Source organism: Prinia subflava, chromosome 5 (genome assembly GCF_021018805.1).
Source record: "Prinia subflava isolate CZ2003 ecotype Zambia chromosome 5, Cam_Psub_1.2, whole genome shotgun sequence".
In the NCBI taxonomy this organism is placed as follows: domain Eukaryota; kingdom Metazoa; phylum Chordata; class Aves; order Passeriformes; family Cisticolidae; genus Prinia; species Prinia subflava.
Genome location: NC_086251.1, coordinates 56,945,179 through 56,966,364, shown reverse-complemented (window position 1 = coordinate 56,966,364; position 21,186 = coordinate 56,945,179). Strand labels below are relative to the sequence as shown.

Below are 21,186 nucleotides of genomic sequence, written 5' to 3'. Positions count from 1 at the left end.
CAAGTCAGGCCCTTGAGGGCTTTACACTGAATGCAGTCTGAAGGTCTTGGTCCCCTCAGTTACACGACAGGCAAAAACCAGTGACCTGGGATAATAAATCTTGAGAGGGCACAAGATCCAGGTGCATCACAGCCCTGGCATTCACTGCCCACCTCGTATCAAAACAGCACAATGTAATGTGGAAAACAACAGACAAGGATGTTGGGGGCAACATGAATTTAACACAAGTCACCAAAAGAAGTGTAGAGAGCTGTGATTTTCAAATTGAAGCTGCACTTTTAAATAACCAGCAGTAACAAACCCAAGTGAATCATCTTACTGATCACCAACAGGCAAACACAAACCCAACAATGGATTCACAGTTGTGGCTAAAGGGTATTAACAGTTTGTGAAACATCGTGTGGAAACTCGATACTTGTGGTTGAAAAGGATTCAGTTCCAGAGATGATTCAGGCATCTTCAGCACAAATGTAACCCTACACTAGAGTATGTTCTGTACCTCAAAAACTGTTTCTAAACTCCAGGATAATCCTCTAGACCTGATGTTCAGGACTTGTTCTGGAAGAATTACCTCTCCACCCCCAAGGGAAAAAAAAAAATAACCCAACCCCTCTTAAATCCTTTGCCAGCTAATCTATAACAGAGCAATTCTTAAATTCTCTGGTGCTGGTTTCAGCTGTAGTGCACATGTGTAACTACAGCCTAAATACCAACACCATTTGCCTGCAGTGGTCCTGGGAAGGCTGGAGGTGAGTGTGTTTGCAGAGCCAGGAGCTCGGGTTGGAGTCTGCCAGCAAAGCAGAATAAGCATGAAGTCTCACCCATCTGACAAGTGCAGGGCTGGTTTTGCACCACTCAATGGTATTTGGTGGAATAATAAACAAAGCTCTCCTGGGGAGATGTCCAAGCATAAACCTCTCTGCAGAGAGAAACATTACTTAAAGGACCCAAGCCAACCTCTAAAAGGTTTAGTTAAAGTCTCCTCTTATCAGTCTGTTCCTCCATAACTACAGTCTCTTAAATGAAGGCAGTGTTCATTTTTGGGTTTCAGCATCCCCACTTGGCATGTGACACCAGTTTCTTTCAAGTCACGGTTTGGGATTTTAAGCCCCACTGGTATAATTACACCATCAGTTTTTCCAACCCACCAAAGATCTCCCCAGTCTTCCAGGTGCACTTGGCAGGAGAGAATGAAGCTGCTTGCAAAATTCTTGGGTATTTTCATGCAGGAAATAATGCCAGTTTAACAGTTCTCATACTCATACAAATTAGCTGCTGTTTGGTTTGAATACATTCATATCTGCTATGAAAAAGATGGCTCTATCAGCTGCTTCTTTATGAGCTTCTTCTAAGCCAGTGATGTGCCAGTGCAAAACTACTTATTTTCTGTTTCACTGAGAAGTAATTCCTCCGGGCATTAAGATGTGACACAAAATCTTTTACTAAATTGAGCGATTTCATTAAGTTTTCTGTGAAGAAAGCAAAATACAGCATGGAATACAAAAGCTTTTTAGATGTGCCAGGGAATATCATTGGGAAGGTAACAAATTGTGCAAGCCACAGGCCCGTATTACACATTTAAAACATTGTTTGAGACATTAAATAACCACAGAAAGTTTTATATAACATGATTCAACATCAGTTGCTCAAGAACTCAGGAGCAAACATTTACTCTTTTCTGATTAATATTAGCAATTTAAAAAAAAATAAAAGGCATTCTTCTGATGACTGAAATACATTCCCAGGGGGAATTTAAGCACCACAGTTCTTTCCACAGAAAACCTCCAAATAAAACATGGCCAAGTATTGCCTAGAGAGATTAAACACCAGGAAAGCTCTACACAGCAGAGATTCCCACTTTAGGCATTTCACTTTTTCCTGCTTTTGAGGGAGGTGTTGTGAACTCTCACTCTCTTCTGCACGGAAGAAGAGATCTTCAGAGATGCTTTCTTTGTGAGGGACCTTTCCACAGCCCCGGGTTTCCATAGCAACAGCTGAGCATCCTCTCCACCCGTCAGCAGAGCCTCATCCGTGGGGCTCCAGCAGAAGGAGCGCACCGTGGCCGAGTGTCCCCCACTCAGGGTCCCCACCAGGCTCAGGCCATGGGTGCTGCAGCCGATCAGGTGGATGTTTCCTGTGGAGGTTCCCCCAATCAGGAAGAGTTTCCCTGCCTTTTCGTGGTACAAGCCCCCCACCAGGTAATGCAGGCCGTGGTTCTCAGCGCAGACTGACTCTCTGACATCCAGGACGTGCAGCAGGGTTATCGGCTCCTCCGTGTCCAGCTGAGCCGTGTCCCACCAGCAGAACCCCTCATCGTGTGTCACGCAATAGATCTGTTTGTAACCTTCCCCAGCCCAGCCAAGAGAGCTCACTGATGATTCTGAATTGCAAGTCGATACCAAAGCATCATCTTCGTTATCCTTGTTGATGTCAAACACATTGACCAAGCCATCGGTCGAGCCAGACACTACCAAATTGGGTTCGGTAGGATGAAAACAGATTTTGGTGATGTCATCGTTGTGACTCTCAGAATAGACTCCCAAGGGTTCTTTAGCAGCGCCGGCACAGTCTGTAACGCCTCTCGCATCCCAGAACACCAGAAACGCGTCCTTCTCCACCTTCTCCGTGCCGGCACAAACGATGAGGTCGCTGCAGCTGACGTCGAAGCTGATGAAGACGTTGGAAGGATAGCCAGTGAACACCTGCACGGGCTCCTGCGAGGCCGAGCGAACATCCCAGCACCCGACGGTGCCCCGGCTGCAGGCTGAGAACACCAGGCTGTGGCGGGTGCGCGCGAACCGCACGCCGTGCAGCGCGCCGCGGTGGCCGCGGTACTGGCGCAGGCAGCGCAGCGTCTCCCCGTCGTGCACCCGGAGGGATTCGCTGGAACAGCAAACCCCCACGAGGCGGCTGCCCCCGGGCTGCGCGGCCGCCGAGGCGGCGATGTCCAGCAGGTAGGCGGGCTCGTCGCGGGGCGCGCAGCGCCTGGCGAGGCGCAGGCCCGCCAGCTGCTCCTGCACCTCCTCCAGCGCCGCCATCTCCCCAGCCACGCCTGAAACCTGTGATAAGGGAAAGCCAAGGAGAGTTTTAATGACAACATTCTTAGAGTTAGCTTGAAACACACGTACGAGGAAGCATCAGGGGCAGAGGTGATGCAGAGGAGCTAAAATTCAGTTAAGCCAATGTCCTCCCCAGCACAACTCCATTCACAGAACACAGAACAGGAAAGGGCTCTGTGACTCAAGGAGTTCAGTCTCTTCTGTCTGTAAGCACTACACCAGATAATCCCCTTAACAGATTAAACCGTCTATCTGGGAATCCTGGGAAAGTCACTTAGCTAAATTTGCTTTATTATTTTTATAAAGTAACGTGATGTTCTCTCCAAATGTAAACAAATGAAGTCATCCCCTCCACCTGAGGAGGAGTGAGTTTTGTTCTGAGAAGCACAGCCCACAAACAGCTGCATCAGTACAACTGCAGGAGACTTCTTCAGTGAACTTCTGTGCAGAGGGACGTGCAGAGAACAAGACCAACATTACACAGCACCACAGCCTGAAACGGCCTGGTGAGGCAATTTTACAAGTATTTAGGTGCTCAATGACGCACAGAAACACCTGCCAGAGAGTCAGGGACCACCTAGAACAGGCGATGTGACCTGTGGAATTCACTGCAATTAAGCACCTCAACGTTTTCTGAGCCTCCTGTAAAAGCACAGAACGCTGGCTTTTAGTGCAGCTGATAAAAATCTTCCCTTCAGAGGCAATTTCTCTGTGGCACTACTGCACGCTCCTAGAAACCCAAACTATTTCAGCAATGCACATGAATGCAAACTTCACCCAGCAAAACCAAAATTAAACAAAATTCTCTTGGATTCTCTCACAGATTCACTTCTAAAATATGCCCTAAAAAAAAAAGGAAACACATAGTTTTCCTTTCTATAACACAACAGAAAATTCTATTCTGTTATTGCAAAAAGGACCCCATCAATTCAGAGTCGGGAAAAGCACAGCAGCATTTACATTTTAAAGAGATATTTGCCATGGTTTTAGTGGTTCACAAACTACAACCATTTTTGAAAGGAAAATGTAGGCATGTTTATTACAGTCATCCACTTCTGTCAAAAACACAGGTTCAATTAGATCACTGTTCTGTGTTTAAAAAGAATCAAACCCCAAATACTGAGGGAATCACAGCAAGTTTTAAGGGGTCAACACTACAGTGATTTCTCACTGGTACTGATATTTCCTTAAGGTCTGGATCAGCAGCCAATCACAGATACCACACGCATGAAATGACCCTTAAAAAAAAATCCAAAGAGAAATGTAATAAAAATCAGGCAGACACAGAATGCAAGAAAATATTCTCATGCCTTCCCAGCTGTTCTATCAACAATTTTTCTGCAAATTCTCCAGGCTGGATTTTTAGGGGTGGGATGTTCAAGTTTCCGTCTATTACTTGCTTTAGTCGCAATTATTTTAATTGTCCATGAGAGACCAAAAACAAAGGAAAAGTTGCTATGACAAAGCTGCATTCTGCTTTTTTTTTCTTCTTGGCGTTGTTTGTGGTTTCTGGGGTTTGCTTTCCCTCCTCTGGTTTGGTGCACACAAATATTCACGGCACCATGTGACAAACCAGCAAATTCTTAAAAAACAGCTTAAGCAGGCACACATAAAAACTTAATTCCCAAGTCACAAATAATCTCACTAAGCGATTTGCCTCAGTAATATCCTGACAGTGAGGTCCCCAGGTTAATCTTCTACATCAAAGCAACCTTTCAGAGCACATCTACCAGTCATTTTTGCCATAAAATGCAGACATCCTGTGGAAACTCCTTTCCCCCTGAAGCAAAGAAGTTCAACGTGTTTTCTGGCATTTCCCTGTGTACAACCTACCCACAGAACTCGTTCCTTACTTACTTTTCTGGGTATGTCCTCAAATGGAACAGGCTTTTACTAGAACTATTACATAAAGCCAACTGTTCTCAAACGCTGTTTGCTACGCTGCTTAAACACAAAACTGTTAAACATCCATGGAAATTAATAATATAAACTGAAGAAATAAAATATTTTTAACATTATGAATTAGGAAAACTGCTTAATCAATTTAGAAGAATTACAGAAGAATTACAGAAGAATTACAACGGAAGCTTCTATTTAAATAGTTTCAAACACACATACTTGAGGGTGGAGAAAGGAGTTTTTGTAAACCAGCTCTCCTGCAGTGCTATGGTTACTAAAAAAATCAGGTTATCTCTGTAAATTTCTTGTAAGAAAAATGCAGTTTTCCAAGCTGACCTGAATTTTAAGCTCTAAATATTCAGACTTTGTCTACTCAAAAGGCCAAGTAAACTCAAACAGACATGTTCCTGACAAATGTCATCCATTTGGAAGGCAAGCTGCAGTTGTTTAAATATTACTGACTACGATAGAGAGTATCTTTGAATAAGCAGTTTCTACAACACTCATGCCAGAGCTTTTAGTGCTGGGGAAGGCGAGGGAACTCTACAAATACCCAGAAGTTGTAAAAAGCCAGAGTCTGCAAAAGGAGGTTCATTCAGTTTTAATAGTATTTTCTGGGAAATAAAATTAGCTCAACACAATCCATAAGCTTTTGCCCAGAATGACTTAAGTACAGCTATTCTGAAATACCAGAAAATGCTGTTCACATTTTCAGACAGAAGTGCAATTTCTACCATCAGGGAGGTGAAGGGCTCAGTTCTATTTTCACTGCAACAACTAAGACTTAAAGTTGTGCTCGATGGCAGCCTGATTTTTACTAAAAACTCAGTAAAATGTCTGCCTTAGTAAGAAAGTCTTCAGACTATTATGAAATTCTGATTGAAGGTTATATAAACAATTCATGCTCAAACTTCAGGGTGTAGCTGCCAGCCCTTCCTTTTCAGAAGGGGAAGTCACTGTTGTATTTTTGATGGGAAAGTTTAAATGGCAGGAATAGGATCTGTGTTAAATTTATGAGACAAATAGGAAACAATGGTCTTCCAAACACAATAGAAGATAACTAAGCACTGGACTGCAGCCACCTACAAAGCACAAGGTCCTCTGCACTGAAGCACTTTTAGTTCCTTAAGTTCAACAACAGAGGTATCTGTTTTCCAAAGAATGCTTTGGCAAAATCAGTCTTTGAAACGTTTTGGACATAGCACAACAGCCAGTGGTGATGATCAGAGAGAACTGCTCATGTTTGTAGGACAAAACCTCTGACATGAAGAGTTGTACCAACAGCTTGCTCTTGGACTGCTCCAAAAAAATCACAGAGGGCACTGGCCAAAAGCTCTTCTTCTCCCATGGTTGCTCCTCTGCTCAGAATGCGAGGCAGTTTAAATTCAGGTTTTTCACTTTGTCCAGCAAAGTCACCCACAGTCTGGATCTACAGTCTCACCAGTGACCAAATCCAGGTGATGTCAAGGTGCCAGGAAACCGCCACCACCACTGGGCTGACACACCAGCACCTGGCTGAAGGTGTCTGCCTCTGACCAGTCACTCGTGCATGAACAGAGGGGCACTCCCATCCTTAGGGATCACCATTCCTTATGTGGAACAGCTGAACCTTTCAGCTGTGTCCACACCTGTACCACCCCCCCCCCCCGGGCCAGGAAAAACCACCATTTATAAATTAAACCTGGAACTTCTATGCTATTATACCTAAACTTCTGGAACTACACTCAGGTGATCTGTTCTATGAATTAAGGACACAGTTACACGCAACCCCTGCACATCTCCTGGATACCACAACTACCAGAAACAATAAGCTTCTGGAAGGACACTCAAAACTCATTAGATCTTGGGAATTCAGAATAAATACTGTTCTCTGAAATAACCTAAAATATTTTGACCTCCAGGGCATCCTACAAGGCTCCTTTTAAAAAGAAATAAACTCGATGTTTAGAATAGAAGGCACGAAGTGGAACTGATGCCAAAGAGGCTGAACAGGATTTTCAGATGCCTTTGTTATGTGTTTTTCACTGGTGGAGTGTGGAAACAACCACACGGCAAGACTAGAAGCAGTTGTGCCAAAGGCAGCCCTTTCCAGTGGTGGAGAAATGAAAAGCAAGCACCTATCTGCACAAACTAAACCCTTAACATTGTCCCAGCACATACTGCTGTGCTGTTTGTGCAGTATTCTAAATGTTGCAGCTTCAGTTCAAGCCAACAGGCTCATCAGTCCTCTTCAATCCAGAACGTTTTTCAAAAGATAAACCAGCAAATCATAAGTTATTTCCCTTTTCCTTTGAGTGGTGTACAGAAGATGCTGCCAAGTTGCATAGTTCTCCCTTCCAAAAGGGAATGTTAGCTCACAGACATATAGAAATACAAATTTTCTTTTGAAAAATACAGAGAAAAATGTGGAAAAATGGCACATTCACAAAGATTTAATCACTAACGTAAGAGTAACTTATGAGTAGGAGGGCAGAAACATGTAATAAAAATGAAAAAGACCTGTAGTTCTGGCAATCTTCTCTGCAGAGGTCAAATACCAAAAATAGCAAGGGATCTGAACAGCAGCAGATGAAATCTTGCACTGTTCTTTCCTACTATAAACAATACAAACAGACCCTCCCTTCATTTTCACAATTATTAAAAGTTCCAGAGCAAGCTGAGAACAAACACGGAGCTCTGGGCAGCGGGAGGCAGCTCGTGCATGCACAGGACGTGTGCTTTGCATTTGGAGCAGAGCTGCCAAGGCAGGCAGAACACATTAGTGCTGCATTTCCCAGTGCAGGGAGAACACATCAGTGCTGCATTTCCCAGTGCAGGGAGAACACATCAGTGCTGCATTTCCCAGTGCAGGGAGAACACATCAGTGCTGCATTTCCCAATGCAGGCAGAACACATCAGTGCTGCATTTCCCAATGCAGGGAGAACACATCAGTGCTGCATTTCCCAATGCAGGGAGAACACATCAGTGCTGCACTTCCCCAGTGCAGGGAGAACACATCAGTGCTGCACTTCCCCAGTGCAGGGCAGAACACATCAGTGCTGCATTTCCCCAGTGCAGGGAGAACACATCAGTGCTGCATTTTCCAATGCAGGCAGAACACATCAGTGCTGCATTTCCCCAATGCAGCAGCCTGCGGAGACCTCTCCTTACTGGCACCACTCCCCAGCAGAAGATGGACCAGCAAATTATCTCAGCACAGAGGGCAGGCACAAAATGCCCCTCAGGATGCCCAGTTGCTCCAGCACACACTCTCCCATAGCTGGGTTTGTTATTTCACCCAAGCAGAGGGAGAGGGGTTTTTCCAGCATTCCCACAAAGCCTGCTGAAGGCAAAGAGCATTTAGTCAGGCAGGAAGGGAATAAAATGCACGAGAGGCTATGCTGAAGTGCAGAGACAAGATGTAACTGCCAAGAGAATTATTTCATCCTCTCCAATCAGCTACATCTTGCTTCCAAATGTAAGGCACAGTCAGAAAGTAGCTCCATGTAATTCTTCATTTGCAGTACAGAGAAAATTGTATCAGTAGAATAGAAAGGAGGAAAAAGATAAAACATAAAGTCTATGGGAAGATCAAAAAAATTAGGTCTACCAAGGTACTTGCCTTTCATGAAATCAATTCCTGGCCTCCCACCAGGACTGGGCTTTGGGGTACAATCCTGTTTAGCAATGGAGACAGGAGCTGTAGGTGGGAGAGAGAACCAAGGAAATAGCCTTAAACAGTATTGGTTGGAGGGAAAAATAGGAGTCAGAGGTCAAAGAGAATAAAGGGAAAAAGGCCTAGGTGCTCAATGCATTTGGGTTCAAAAATTTAAAAAAGTAATTTAAAAGTGGAAACTACAACTGTTCTGAACTCATCTTTTGGGACCATAAGAAAGTGTTCACATCAATACAGAAACAAAACCTCTTTTGAATATTATACTGGACATCCATAGAGAGAGAGAATGCAAAAACAACTTCTGAATTGGATCAAGCACAGCTTTACATGCACAGATCACAAAAACCAAACAGTGACTACTTTCATCAAAAAGAAAACTTTCAGGGTTGTTTTTTGTATGTGTGTGCAAGATTCTGCATTCAAACTAGAAAGACCTATCCTGATTTTGCATCCAGCACTGGAAAATATGGTGGAGATCTAGAGAGATCTGGAGATCTAGAACATTTAGACATACCTTCAGGTCCAAAGTGCAGTGAATTAACATTCAAATTTGAGTAATTGAAAGCCTATTGACAGAAATTCATGAACCAAAGAGATGGTAAAGAGCTGCAAAAGATCAGATGACCAATTGAAAAAGTGTAGGATAATCCAATGTACAATTAAAAAACTCAGATAAGATAGAAAGCACTACACAAAACTATAAAAATGCCAGATTTCAACTTTTGACTTCAAAATCAAGGCAAATTTATTAAAATATGATGCTCAGATTGCCAACCTGCCTTCTCCAGAACAATTTAGAAGACCCTGACATAAACATGGGAAACACAGTTTCTAAATACTCAAAGAAACCGTGTAAAATAATAATTCAAACATGTTTGAGAATACTCCTTTTTCAGTCTTCTCTTTTCATCCAATTCCATGCTGGTGACACAGACCTACTAACAGAGGAGCCACAAAGGAAGCTGTCCCCAAAATCCCACTCTGCCATGAGCAGCTGGACCCAACCAAGAACCTCCCTGTGAGGGGAGCTTTCCTTGTAGTGACCTCAGCAGGTAGAGGATGCGGCTGCTTGCAGGTGTGGGTGAGGTGGTCATCCAATAAAGGAGTAATAAGAGGATAAGAGATGCTCTATTTTACTCCAGGGGCTATTCTCAGATCAAGCTGGCAGAAGCTGCAGCAGAAGCAATCCTATTTTATAAAGGCAGGTCTGAAAGAGTCGCAGGCAAAGGGTAAATTACAGAAAGAGATACTGCAATTGGGCTGCTTGTATCAATTCTATATATTCTATATATTATGTTATCTTCTTTTTTTTTCTGGCAAAGAATACTGTACTTAAAAACAGTCTGAAAGCTCATCTATGCCTAAATTGCGCTCTCAGAAGCCTCTGAACAGGTGAACAACAAATGCTGCATCCTCAGGTGGATTCTAGAGAACAGGAAAACTGTCCTAGTGCTGGGCCCTGGCTTTTGCACTGAGCAAGGCTCAAAGATGTCAAAGATGAGGCTTGTGCCTGTTGCCTGTATTGGGACCACAGCTATCCTGCCAGTCTGCTGCAAACCTTGAAGAGAACCCAAGTCTCAGCCTTCTGCCCTTGTGCTGATCTCATCAGACCACAGACACCAGAGAGAAGTCATTTCCTTTCTCCTGTGAGCACCTCCCACCGCACGCATCATGCCGAGATGACTTCTTGTAACCACAAGCAGAGGAAAGAAGAGCCAGGGCTAATCAGCCTCTCAAATAACAGGCTGCCAACAGCTGCTGGAAATCAAACACAGGGGGTACAATGGTCACCTGCATGTAGCATTAAGTTTTGATCCATTCACATTTCAACACAGCAGCCACGAGCAGCTCAGAGGAGGTTCATGCTCACTAACAGCATTTTAATTTGTGAAGAGGTCCAACAGCTTTGCTGTCTGATTTGGCACGAGAGCTGTGTGTTGAGATGGTCATGTCAAATAAGACAGAAATAAAGTATTTATCTAAGTGGATTTGAACAACAGCCTGGCCTACGAACACTTCCTAGTCCTGACTGTCCTAGGCAGAACAGCTTGCTCAGCAATTCCCAGCAAGGGCCAACATTCACTCCTCAATTTCCCAACCAGTGAAACAAGGACAGCGTTTGCCCAACTCACAATCCTTGTGCACACAAACATTAGTGAGTACAGTCAGCAGCACACTTTCACAGAAAAAGCCTTGTTCTGAATGTCTACACTAAAAGATACAATGCAAAAGTCACTGTGACACCATGGTGCACATGCAAATTCCACAATCTGAAACTGCTCTGATGCTGTTTCAAGCTTGGGATTACAAGAAAGGACTCTAAGAGCGATGATTTTCAGGGCCATTTTAAGCTGAACAAAACCCCACATGAACAGGCAACACCAGTGATCCACCCTGCAGAGAAAAGTGAAAGGAAAAAATTACTTACACAGCTGCATGAATAATTTATTGACTCTGAAACAACATCATTTATTTCCTTCAGTTTGGACACTGCCACTTACTACCAGCATCCTCATATAGAAGAAACCTGGAAATAAGTAAGAAGACTTCCCAAAGATTCATAAAATTTGCTGAAACTCCGCCAAAGAATTTATTTCTACTCCACAGGAAGCCTCGTTCAGCCTGAATTTCACAGCAACCTTAATAAAAGTATATAAAGAAACTTTGCTGTAATTGGAATAAGAACTTCTACTACCACACACTGGTGCCAAAATACCTACAATGACATAAAGTAGATGTTTTATTTACTGGAATATTTCAGAAATTCTTTCACAACAGTAATTTACCTTAAGTACACTTCATTATCAGAGCTCATTCTTCAAAACACAAAACTATTACGTTTTCAAGACTCTCCTCTTAACAGCCCAAGCTTAAATCAGTAGCTGGTGAACAGGTAAGAAGATAATTCCTTGCATGTGCAGACAGAGGGGAATAAAAGACAAACAACATTTGTGTGCTTGATAATTCTTGTCTTCACTCTAACATCACTGTCCAAGCAATTCTAAGCAGTTCCAGATGTATTACACAGGCACAAGCATCTGCCAAGCCTAAGCAGGGAAATGACTTTTCCTCATTTCCCTGATCTGCTCGCCCAGAACTTGCAGATCACAGAGGTGTCTTCGCCAGTCACATCCCACAGTATCCATTCTTTTTATATTTAGCTGCTCCAGAACATCCCCACGTCAAGGTAATTTGTCAGACCCTCTCCAGTTTCAAAGTAACAAGAGAAACTTGAGATCCCTGTGTGCCCATGACAGTTCACAGACTATCAGTTTCCAAAACACGCTCTTTGTGCACAGTCTGACAGCTGGAGGCTCTGCTGAATCTTTAGCATGCCCTAAGCTCAATTTTCAATGCTTTGTAGCAGACAAAAGGAAAATATGTCATCTAAGTGACAAGAGGAGGATGGAAGAGGCTGAAATAAAGTGTTTCAGAGCTATGTTGCTCCTATCCTGATCAGGAGAATTTACTTTTGAGTCTCCACAAAAGATGCTAAGGCATAAGGGATGTGGACACTGAACCCATGCAAGGCACTCTCTTCAGCTCTTTGTTTTCAGGAGCCTTTAGTGTTTATTCTTGAGCCATGCATGGAACTCCAGCAGCAGCTTCACCAAGGCCATAAAAGATAAAAAAACCCAGCTTTTACTTTTCAGGATACCCAAATGCACAGTGGTTTTCCATACTCCACTGGAAATTCACATTCAACTGGGTTTTTCACTCTTTAAGTGATTTAGGTCTCAGTCATAAGAAATAAAATCATGAAAGGGAAGGACAAAGGAAAAAGTGTGCAGGTATTGATACTCCAGACTTTCTGATCAAGAGACTTGCTTTATGCAGCAACACAGACAATCCCTGATGGCAAAAACAGAACTCCATGTTTTTGTTAGAACTCACAAACCCCAAAGACCTAGGTGTGGAACTTACTTTTCTGAGATCCACAAACACCTTTCCAACATCTTCAGCAGCCTGGTGTCCCAAAATAAGACAGGGATATAAGCAAAGAAGCAAAGTCAAGAGCTTTTGGCATTTTAATAACCCCGCTCTCAAGCCATGTTTGTTCTCAATGCTTAAGTAAACCCATATTTCAGAGGGTCATAGCAGCCTCCCAGCAGAGCCCTTTGCTGAGGCCAATGTCTTGATAACTAAGCCATAATCAAGTACAGAGAAGGAAGGGTTTGATGCAGGTAATGGACTGTTTATTTCACAAGAAGTAGCTGGATGCTGTGCCTTGTGTAGCTTGGCAAAGACAGAGACTGAGCAGGGATGTGATTACTATCTACAAATACATCAAAGGAATAAATGCTGGGGAGGGAAGGGAGCTACTCAAGAACAATACTGGCACAAGAGTTTAAGAGTATAAACTGGCGATAAATAAAATATGGAGCAGAAATCATAAAGTTTATCTTACAAAATACTTCCCAGTTCTACCAGTGGGGGTAAAAACTTTAACTGTCTTTTATAACCCCGCCAGCCTGGCACCCACCACTGTCCTTGCACAGCAGAGAACCCAAATAGGAAGGCAGACTGAGAAACAAGCAGCTCTGAGATAAGCTGGCTCGTCACTCCTTTCTGGAAGATAGCACTCTGCCAGGCAGACAACAGCAAGACACAATATTTGCTCAGTGCATGGTTTCAAAAGCAGCATTAGGACCTCAGTAAGAGGGCGGGCAGTGCACAGAGCAGCTTCCAGCTGAAGGTGGCCTCCTCTCCATTGCTCCTGGAGCTGTCGGGACAGCGGCCTCAGGAGCTGAGCCCCTGCACACAGCCACATTCACGCCAAGGATTTGGGGTGGAAAACGCAGAGTTTGGGACAGACTGTCGGGGGCTGTCATTCCGCTCTCGGCCACCGGGTGCCGCCAGTGACCGCCCCAGGGCGGGAGTCGCGATTTACCCGATCCAATAATAATTAACCCGAGCGTTAATAAAGCACTGATTTTTTTTTTCTGCCTTTTAAAAGCCTCCGTTCCTCAAATCAGATCGTTAATCAAAAATCACAGCCTTCGCTTAGAACTGCCTAGCACGAAAAAAGGAAGAAAAAAAACCCCAACCACATTCAGCTACAACACAACTTTCTTTCTGAACCATAGAAATATATATATATTTTTCTGAACCATAGATAATATTTTATAGAGGTTAAAAATATACACGTTCTTTAATAAAGTCTCAATTGGTGACTTTAATCCACAGATTTTTATCATTCAGACTTCATAATAATACAAGATATGGCTCATATATGCCCCTGCAAGGCACACACAAACATACAGGGAAGTGACTTGTGTGCATTTGTGTTTGCTCTTTCAGCATCCTGCAAGTGCTGATCCAGAAACACCCTTCACTCCATTTCCTGGGGAACAGGGATGAACAACCAAACCCAGCACCCACAAAAGCCCTCCTCTCTCAATCTCACACTCTTGTCTATCTCCCACAAACATTCCTTTAGCAGGAGTGTTCACATGCAAGGTAATTGTTGCCCAAGAAAACAATTAAACACTAAGAATTAACTTTTCTTTAAATCTGTTTTTCTCCCTTTGAAAACTGAATCATGTATTTCCTTAGATATCCTGACAGACACAGAACAAGCTAAAATCAAATCTTCTTACCTCAAAAAACACCATCATAAACTGCATAAAAACTCAAGTAAGTTAGAATTGCTACTAAGAGCTGCTTGTTTCTAAACAAGAAATTTTGCTTTCACGGCTGCTCATCCCTTTTAATTGCACAAAGGAGTAATAACACTTAATTCCAGCTCTCCCACTCATTGCCATAGCAACAAAGATACACAAATTATTATCATGAAAAAATCCTCAAATTATTGAAAAGAGAACAATATCTGAAGCTTCCTATTGCAGGTACTGCCAGCATACAATAAAATTGGCCAGTGAGCCAATTTTAATTAAATGCTGGGCTGTCTTTTCATCAATTTAACTGCTCACCAATTGTACAGCGCTTTTGTATCTTATTTTTAATGAGACACTGAGCACTGGTTTTGCCTTGAAATAACAGGCAGGTGAAAAAAGAAAGATCTCAGTGGTTATGGTGAGCTGCAGAGAGAGGAGCAAGTGAAAAGCTGTTAATCAGTTAAAAATACAAAAAAAAATAGGTTTCTGCTTTAAAAAAAGCGATTGCAAGAAAGTTTATAAACAATACAGCAAAACAATCATTTTACTTTAAAACTAATTTTAGATTTGCATAATTTAATTTAAAACAGCATTAAGATCTAAGAGAAAATGCATCTGCATTTTCACAGATAAGATTCAGTTGCCGTATTAAACAAAGAACCCTTTTATTTTGATGTTTTTATTAGGTTTTAATTTATCTGGAAAACTACAGAATTTAAAAAAAATAGCAAGTGCTCTTTCAAGGCCACAGTGCATTCTTATATAAAACAAGTCTCAAAGAGAAAAACAATAGGAACTAGTAAGTTTTGAAATACTTGCAGTCCTCCATCTGCTGCAAATTTAGTCTCAAACTGAACATTAAGGTCACCTCAAAACATTTTCAGCAATACAAACTGTGATAAAAAAATAATACAAAACTCTGATAATATTAACAATCTGGAGGAAGTGCTTTCAGATTAATGTGAAAAAGGAGTGATAAATTAATGTAAAGTCCATAAAGGGTATAAACAACAGTACAGATGGTTTATGTTGCAAATAAGACTAGAAAATGTAATAGTCCTTCTGGGCTTTAACACCTAACATAAACAGAATCAAAATTTATCAGACTGAACAGTTTATAGCATAATATGAACTTGTCAAAATGGACAGCTGCAAATATTTGCTTCCTGCCAATACTTCTGAATTATTTTGGCTGTTGAAAAGATTCACCCTGCAAGACTTAGGACAGAAAACACATTCTATGCTGGGACCTTCAGAACAGCCTAATGGAATTACCCAGCGTTTGTGCTGCAATTTGAGTGTGATTTTTACAGTCCTGTACACTGGCTTAGCTTCTTCTTTCCCATCCCCAATTCCTGCTTTGTTCTCACCAAAATATTTGGTTAAAACTTGCATCGAAGTATCAGCTAAGGCAAAAATATATCACAGAAACAATTCAACCAAGGCAGTATTTTGGCATCAGACATCCTTCACTCCCAGTCTAAAGCTTTATTTACCAAAGCACCCATCTCTATCCCATTTCCCAGTCCCTCCACCTTCCACTCACTTAAGAAGCTAAAAAAGCACTGTGTCAGTCATGGGCAGAAGTTACCTCCACAAATATTTAACTAACCAACCCCAAATTAAATGCAGGAGGAAATAAGACAGGAAAATGGAATAGCAAGAATTGATGTAACTCCTGTGTTTAACTCCTCTGCTAAAGGAAAGGGGACAGTTGCAGGGACATGAGAAGGGGAAGAGCTAAGGGAGAAGTGGGTGCTGGGTCTGGCTGAAGGTCCCTGAGGAGAGCAAAGGTGTGTCTGAGGTTGAATTTCCTAATTCCACATGGGATTGGGCAATATGCTCCTCTTCTGCCTTTCCTATGTCCTCCAATGCCCACCTTGCACCTGAACTGCTCTCAAGTGCAAAAGCACACTGCAAAACCTTGCCAAGTCCCTCATCCACAATTCTCAACATTTCTTTTTAATGTCTGTGTGAAAGCCACTAATGGGCTTGTCCTTACACAGGGGAAGCTGGGCCCCATAAAAACCATGTTTCACTCACCAAATAAACACAAGTCTTAGATTGTCTGCAGAGGCAGCTTGGTATCAACACAGCTGAGCAGCACCATAGTGCTGATTTCCTTCTGTTTTGCCCATTTTTTTTTCCCAGAAAAGCTTGGAAATACCATTATTTTTATACTTCTAGTAAAAAGCACAACAAAGCTGGGAAATGCTGCCAGCAGGTAACAACCATCTGGTTTCTCAGGAGACCTCCCACACAGCCAGGTACAGACCAGACCCCAGGGCTGCCCTGCAAAAATGATGCAGTGAAAGAAAAAAAAAATTAAAATCATCTTGAAAGGTTGAGAGAATTGGGATTGTTCAGCCAGGAGAAGAGAAGGCTTTGGGGTGACGTAACTGCAGCATTCCAATACCTGAAGGGAGCCTGCAACAAAAGATGGAGAGAGACTATTTACAAGAGCCTGGAGTGACAGCAGAAGGGGAAATGGACTCAAACTGACAGAGGGCTTTACTTTTTTCTTCTGTAAAGAAGAAATTCTTTACTGTGAAGGTGCTGAGGCCCTGGCACAGGTTGCCCAGAGAAGCTGTGGTTGCCCCATCCCTGGGAATGTTCCAGGCCAGGAGCTGGTCTGGTGGGAGGTGTCCCTGCCCATGGCAGGGGTTGGATTGAGATTTTAAGGTCCCTTTCAATACAAATCATTCTATGACTCTATGCTCTTTTTTAAAAAAACATTCACCTGAACATCATCAATCATCCCATGCAGAGAAGAACTCTTTTGTGGAAAAAAATGAATGTATTTATTTCCAAAAGATCTGAGACTGCAGAAGAAAGAGGCAGCCCCAAGTCATGTCAATGTATGCAGAGGCTGCCCAGGAATTCTGGGCCCACCCTTCCCTACAGGGCTGTTCCTCAACCCCATAAAAAGATATTTGGAGGAAAACACAGCTACACCAGTCTCTAAACAAACAGAAACCAACATTCAAACTTTAAACAAGCATCATGTAAGATTAGCACCTATAAACTATGGGATTCACATGGACACAAACCTGTTCAGTTACTGCTGATAGTGACAATTATCTGCAAGGAGCTGCTCTGCACACACACTGCACTAAATCTGATGAGTCTCTCAAACAGGAAACCCACTGAAAACATTAGGAAATAAAAGGCATTGACAAAACTTAGTTCTAAGAACAAAGATTTTACAGATCTAAAAACCAGCATACTAAGAAGAGCTTGTGTTTCTGCATTCTTTCAAATATGTAGCATATATCTAGGAAAACTAAACTTAGAATTATAGGATTATAACCAATATGAGCCAGTAACATAACACAGAATTGACTATTCCACTCCCTGCATCTTGTAGGAAAGGTTAATTCTGCAATACTTTGAGACATCTGTTGATCATATAAAATATAATTTAAGGTTATGCATAACACAGCTTTAGCAGTAGTTTCTGTAGAGATATCTGTTGTTATATAAAATATAATTTAAGGATATGCATATCACAGCTTTGGCAGTAGTTTCTGTAACTACTTTTTTTATTTAAAATCATAAAAAGTTTCTTTTCCTTTTTTCCCCAAGGGAGTAAAACTACCAAACAAAAAAAAACCCAAACTGCAACTTTCATTTCTTTTTCTGATCTTTTCCAGATTTGTATGGCTATGGGTTTTTTGTTGTTTTAGATTGTTACTATCAATAATAAAGATTTCCATCTGCACCAAATTTGAGCGAGGTCACCTGGTGCTTACCAATATAACTTCCTAACACATATATTTTACTGAATCACAGAATCATTAAGGCTGAAAAAGACATTTGTGATCAAGTCCAGACATTAACCCAGCGCTGCCAAGGCCACCACTAAAACATGTCCCTAAGCACCACATCCATACGATTTTGAGCTCTTCCAAAGGATGGTGATTCCACCATGCCCTGGGCAGCCTGTTCCCTGCCGGTGTTCCTTATCCCTGTTCCCTGCCGGTGTTCCTCACCTGGATCCTTATCCCTGTCCCTGCCGGTGTTCCTTACCGGATCCTTATCCCTGTTCCCTGCCAGTGTTCCTTAAGGGATCCTTATCCCTGTTCCCTGCCGGTGTTCCTTACCGGATCCTTATCCCTGTCCCTGCCGGTGTTCTTTACCTGGATCCTTATCCCTGTTCCCTGCCAGTGTTCCTTAAGGGATCCTTATCCCTGTTCCCTGCCGGTGTTCCTTACCGGATCCTTATCCCTGTTCCCTGCCGGTGTTCCTTACCCAGCTCCTTATCCCCGTTCCCTGCCGGTGTTCTTTACCTGGATCTTTATCCCTGTTCCCTGCCGGTGTTCTTTACCTGGATCCTTATCCCTGTCCCTGCCGGTTTTCCTCACCTGGATCCTTATCCCCGTTCCCTGCCGGTGTTCCTTACCGGATCCTTATCCCGGGTGCTCCATGGGATCCCTGTCCCTGCCGGTATTCTTTGCCTAGAACCTAATCCCTGTTTCCTGTCGTTGTTCCTTACCCGGATCCCTGTCCCGGTCCCTGTCCCCCCCGGTGCTCCTCACCCGGATCCTTGTCCCGGTTCCGGTCCCGGTCCCGGTCCCGGTCTCTGTCCCTGTCCCGGTCCCGGTCCCGGTCCCGGTCTCTGTCCCTGTCCCGGTTCCGGTCCCGGTCTCTGTCCCTGTCCCGGTTCCGGTTCCGGTCCCGGTCCCTGTCCCGGTCCCTCAGAGCCGCCCCGGCCGCCGCTGCCGCGTGGGCGCCGCGCGGCCTCCGCAAGCCCCGCCCCCGCTGCCCCATTGGCTGCAGCGGCCGCCATCTTCCGTCTATGGAGGCGGGGAAGGAAGCGACGCACGGGAAGAGGATTGGCGCAAAGGCGGAGGGGGCGGGGCCGGCCGGCAATGCGCGCGGTTTGATTGGCTGGCGCGGGAAGCCCCGCCCCGGGGCGGGGGCGCGGCTGCGCTCGGACATGGCGCGGGTCGGGGGCAGCGGCAGCGGGCACAGGGAGCGGGGCCGTGCCCCGGGGTGACACACTGCGCTGGCAGGGCTTTTTTTTCCCCAATTAAACTTCCAAATAGTATTTTTCTCTTTTTTTTTTACTTTCCAGGCTATGAAAAGGAAGATGGCATAACGAACATTTGCCTCTTTTAATGTTTTATTTAATATTGTCCCAGGTTTTATAATTCAAAATTCCTTGTTCTACTCTGAATTTACTGTTCAGCACTGAGGAGTAGCATTAATCCATGACCTTGGATGGATGCTACTCAGTGAGGAAAATAATTTGTATGTTTATTTTTATATATATGGGTTTTTTGATAAATTATGTGAATAATATTACCAACGTCATGGACAAATAAATAATTTCAAGACTTTTTTAGACATATAAGTATTTTCATTAGCTTAGTTTGCACTTACATTTTTTAAAATTAGAATCTAAGCATTTAAGCTCACTGTGTATTGTTCTAGCAAGATAAAAAAAGCTTTAGCTAAACCAAATTATATGGTCAGGTTACACAGACAATGACCATAGAGCAGTATAAAAAACACCTTGTAATTCAGTTTAATGTCACCTTAAAGCAGAAATTCAATCAAAAGACTTCAAAATACTGACAATTTCATTTGTCTGTCACTACCTGTGTGCAAAATTCTAATTCTACGTGCTCCAGTATAACTTCTATTATTACTATTTCTGCTGATGTAGGTACATAAATAATGCATGTATTTATGTTCTGCCAGTGCAGTTATCTGTCTGTGAGCAGAGATTACCCTTTGCTGTTGATCACTCTGCAACATTTTGAGTAGTTTATTAGAAGCAGATACTTGCATTCCTGAGGCACAGATGCACAGCTCACCTACTGCCATGAAAAAGTGCCCCTTTTTACATTTTTGCTCCTTAACAGTTATTTGGTTGACATTTTTCCAGTGCACTGAACATAGAGAAATATCTAAATACATCAAAGCATGAAGACCCAAATTACACACTTCTGTTTTCATAGTAAATACCTTTTCCTCATTGTGAAGCCTCGTCCTGCCAGAGCTGTCACCCAGAAGTGAAATCTGCTCACACTGGTGAGATTAACTCTGAAGATTTCCAAACAGGACACAGATGATTTCACTGGAGACACAAAATTCATTGTGAGACTGTATTGCAAATGCCAGTATTACAATAATATTTTCAGCTGGTAGTTTCTCATCTGAGTTTCCCGGAGCAGCTGCCACAAATTCATCAAATACCTTCTGTTCATTGTTCATGTGGTGAAAACAGCTGCAAGATCAACTGGAATGCTGCAGTTCACAGCCACGGATTTGGTGCCCAGTGCTCCCAGACAAATGCAGCTGCATTGACAGCAAACACCATTTTTGGATAGCACACCAATGGTGCTGAGTCACGGAGTATCATTGTTAGGGATGCAGCTCTGAACTGAACCACAGGAATTGCAGGGCAGATGCTCCAGAGATCACTTGTAACTCTTGAAAGTTACTTAACAGACATAAAAGATATTTTGAGAAAGGAATCTGTAAGATCCTCTGCTTAAAAAGAAACCGAAGTCTAAACAAATCTGAGTTTCAGGTTCATGTACTCTAGGCCAGAGGTCAAGAACTCAAACAGCAAATTGTCTATTGACAGTTTTTTGTGTTTGTTTCCATCTACCTAATATGCCAAGGTTATTTTTGTGGCACTGTAGTTTGGCTCCCTTTTTCACTGTAAGGGTTTGTAATTAGCTCGTGTGTGCACAAAGTGTTACATACCGGGGATCAATGAACACAACTCCATCAGCAGATTCCTGCAGCTGAAGTAGCAGAAGTTAATGTGGTTTGCTGGAGAAAGGGGTTTATTTTTAGCATCTTTAAAAGGTACAGCTCACTGGTTTCACCTTTCAGTTCTCATCTGTTTGTTAGAGATAGGGGGAGCAGGGAGCTCACAAGCCTCACAGTTTTTTGGCAGTTCTATCTGCAGAACTTGACAAAATGTACAAGTGAGGC

General features: G+C 43.0%; 1 protein-coding gene across 8 annotated transcripts; it reads right to left on the bottom strand.

The window, feature by feature from the left end:
• Positions 1-1,495: 1,495 nt before the first annotated feature.
• On the bottom strand, positions 1,496-19,610 carry WDR89 (WD repeat domain 89). Of its 8 annotated transcripts, none has more exons than XM_063399546.1 (3): positions 18,915-19,610; positions 18,771-18,788; positions 1,496-3,059 (listed from the first exon to the last, which is right to left on the bottom strand). In XM_063399546.1, exon 3 carries the CDS (start codon positions 3,036-3,038, stop codon positions 1,869-1,871), a length of 1,170 nt encoding a protein of 389 aa, XP_063255616.1. In that variant the 5' UTR covers positions 3,039-3,059; positions 18,771-18,788; positions 18,915-19,610; the 3' UTR covers positions 1,496-1,868. The 8 variants fall into 8 exon arrangements, with proteins under 8 accessions (XP_063255616.1, XP_063255617.1, XP_063255618.1 ...); XM_063399547.1 differs by lacking the exon at positions 18,915-19,610 and adding an exon at positions 8,561-8,638 and having other exon boundaries at positions 18,771-18,830; XM_063399548.1 differs by lacking the exons at positions 18,771-18,788; positions 18,915-19,610 and adding exons at positions 8,561-8,638; positions 9,129-9,191.
• Between the last annotated feature and the right edge of the window lie 1,576 nt (positions 19,611-21,186).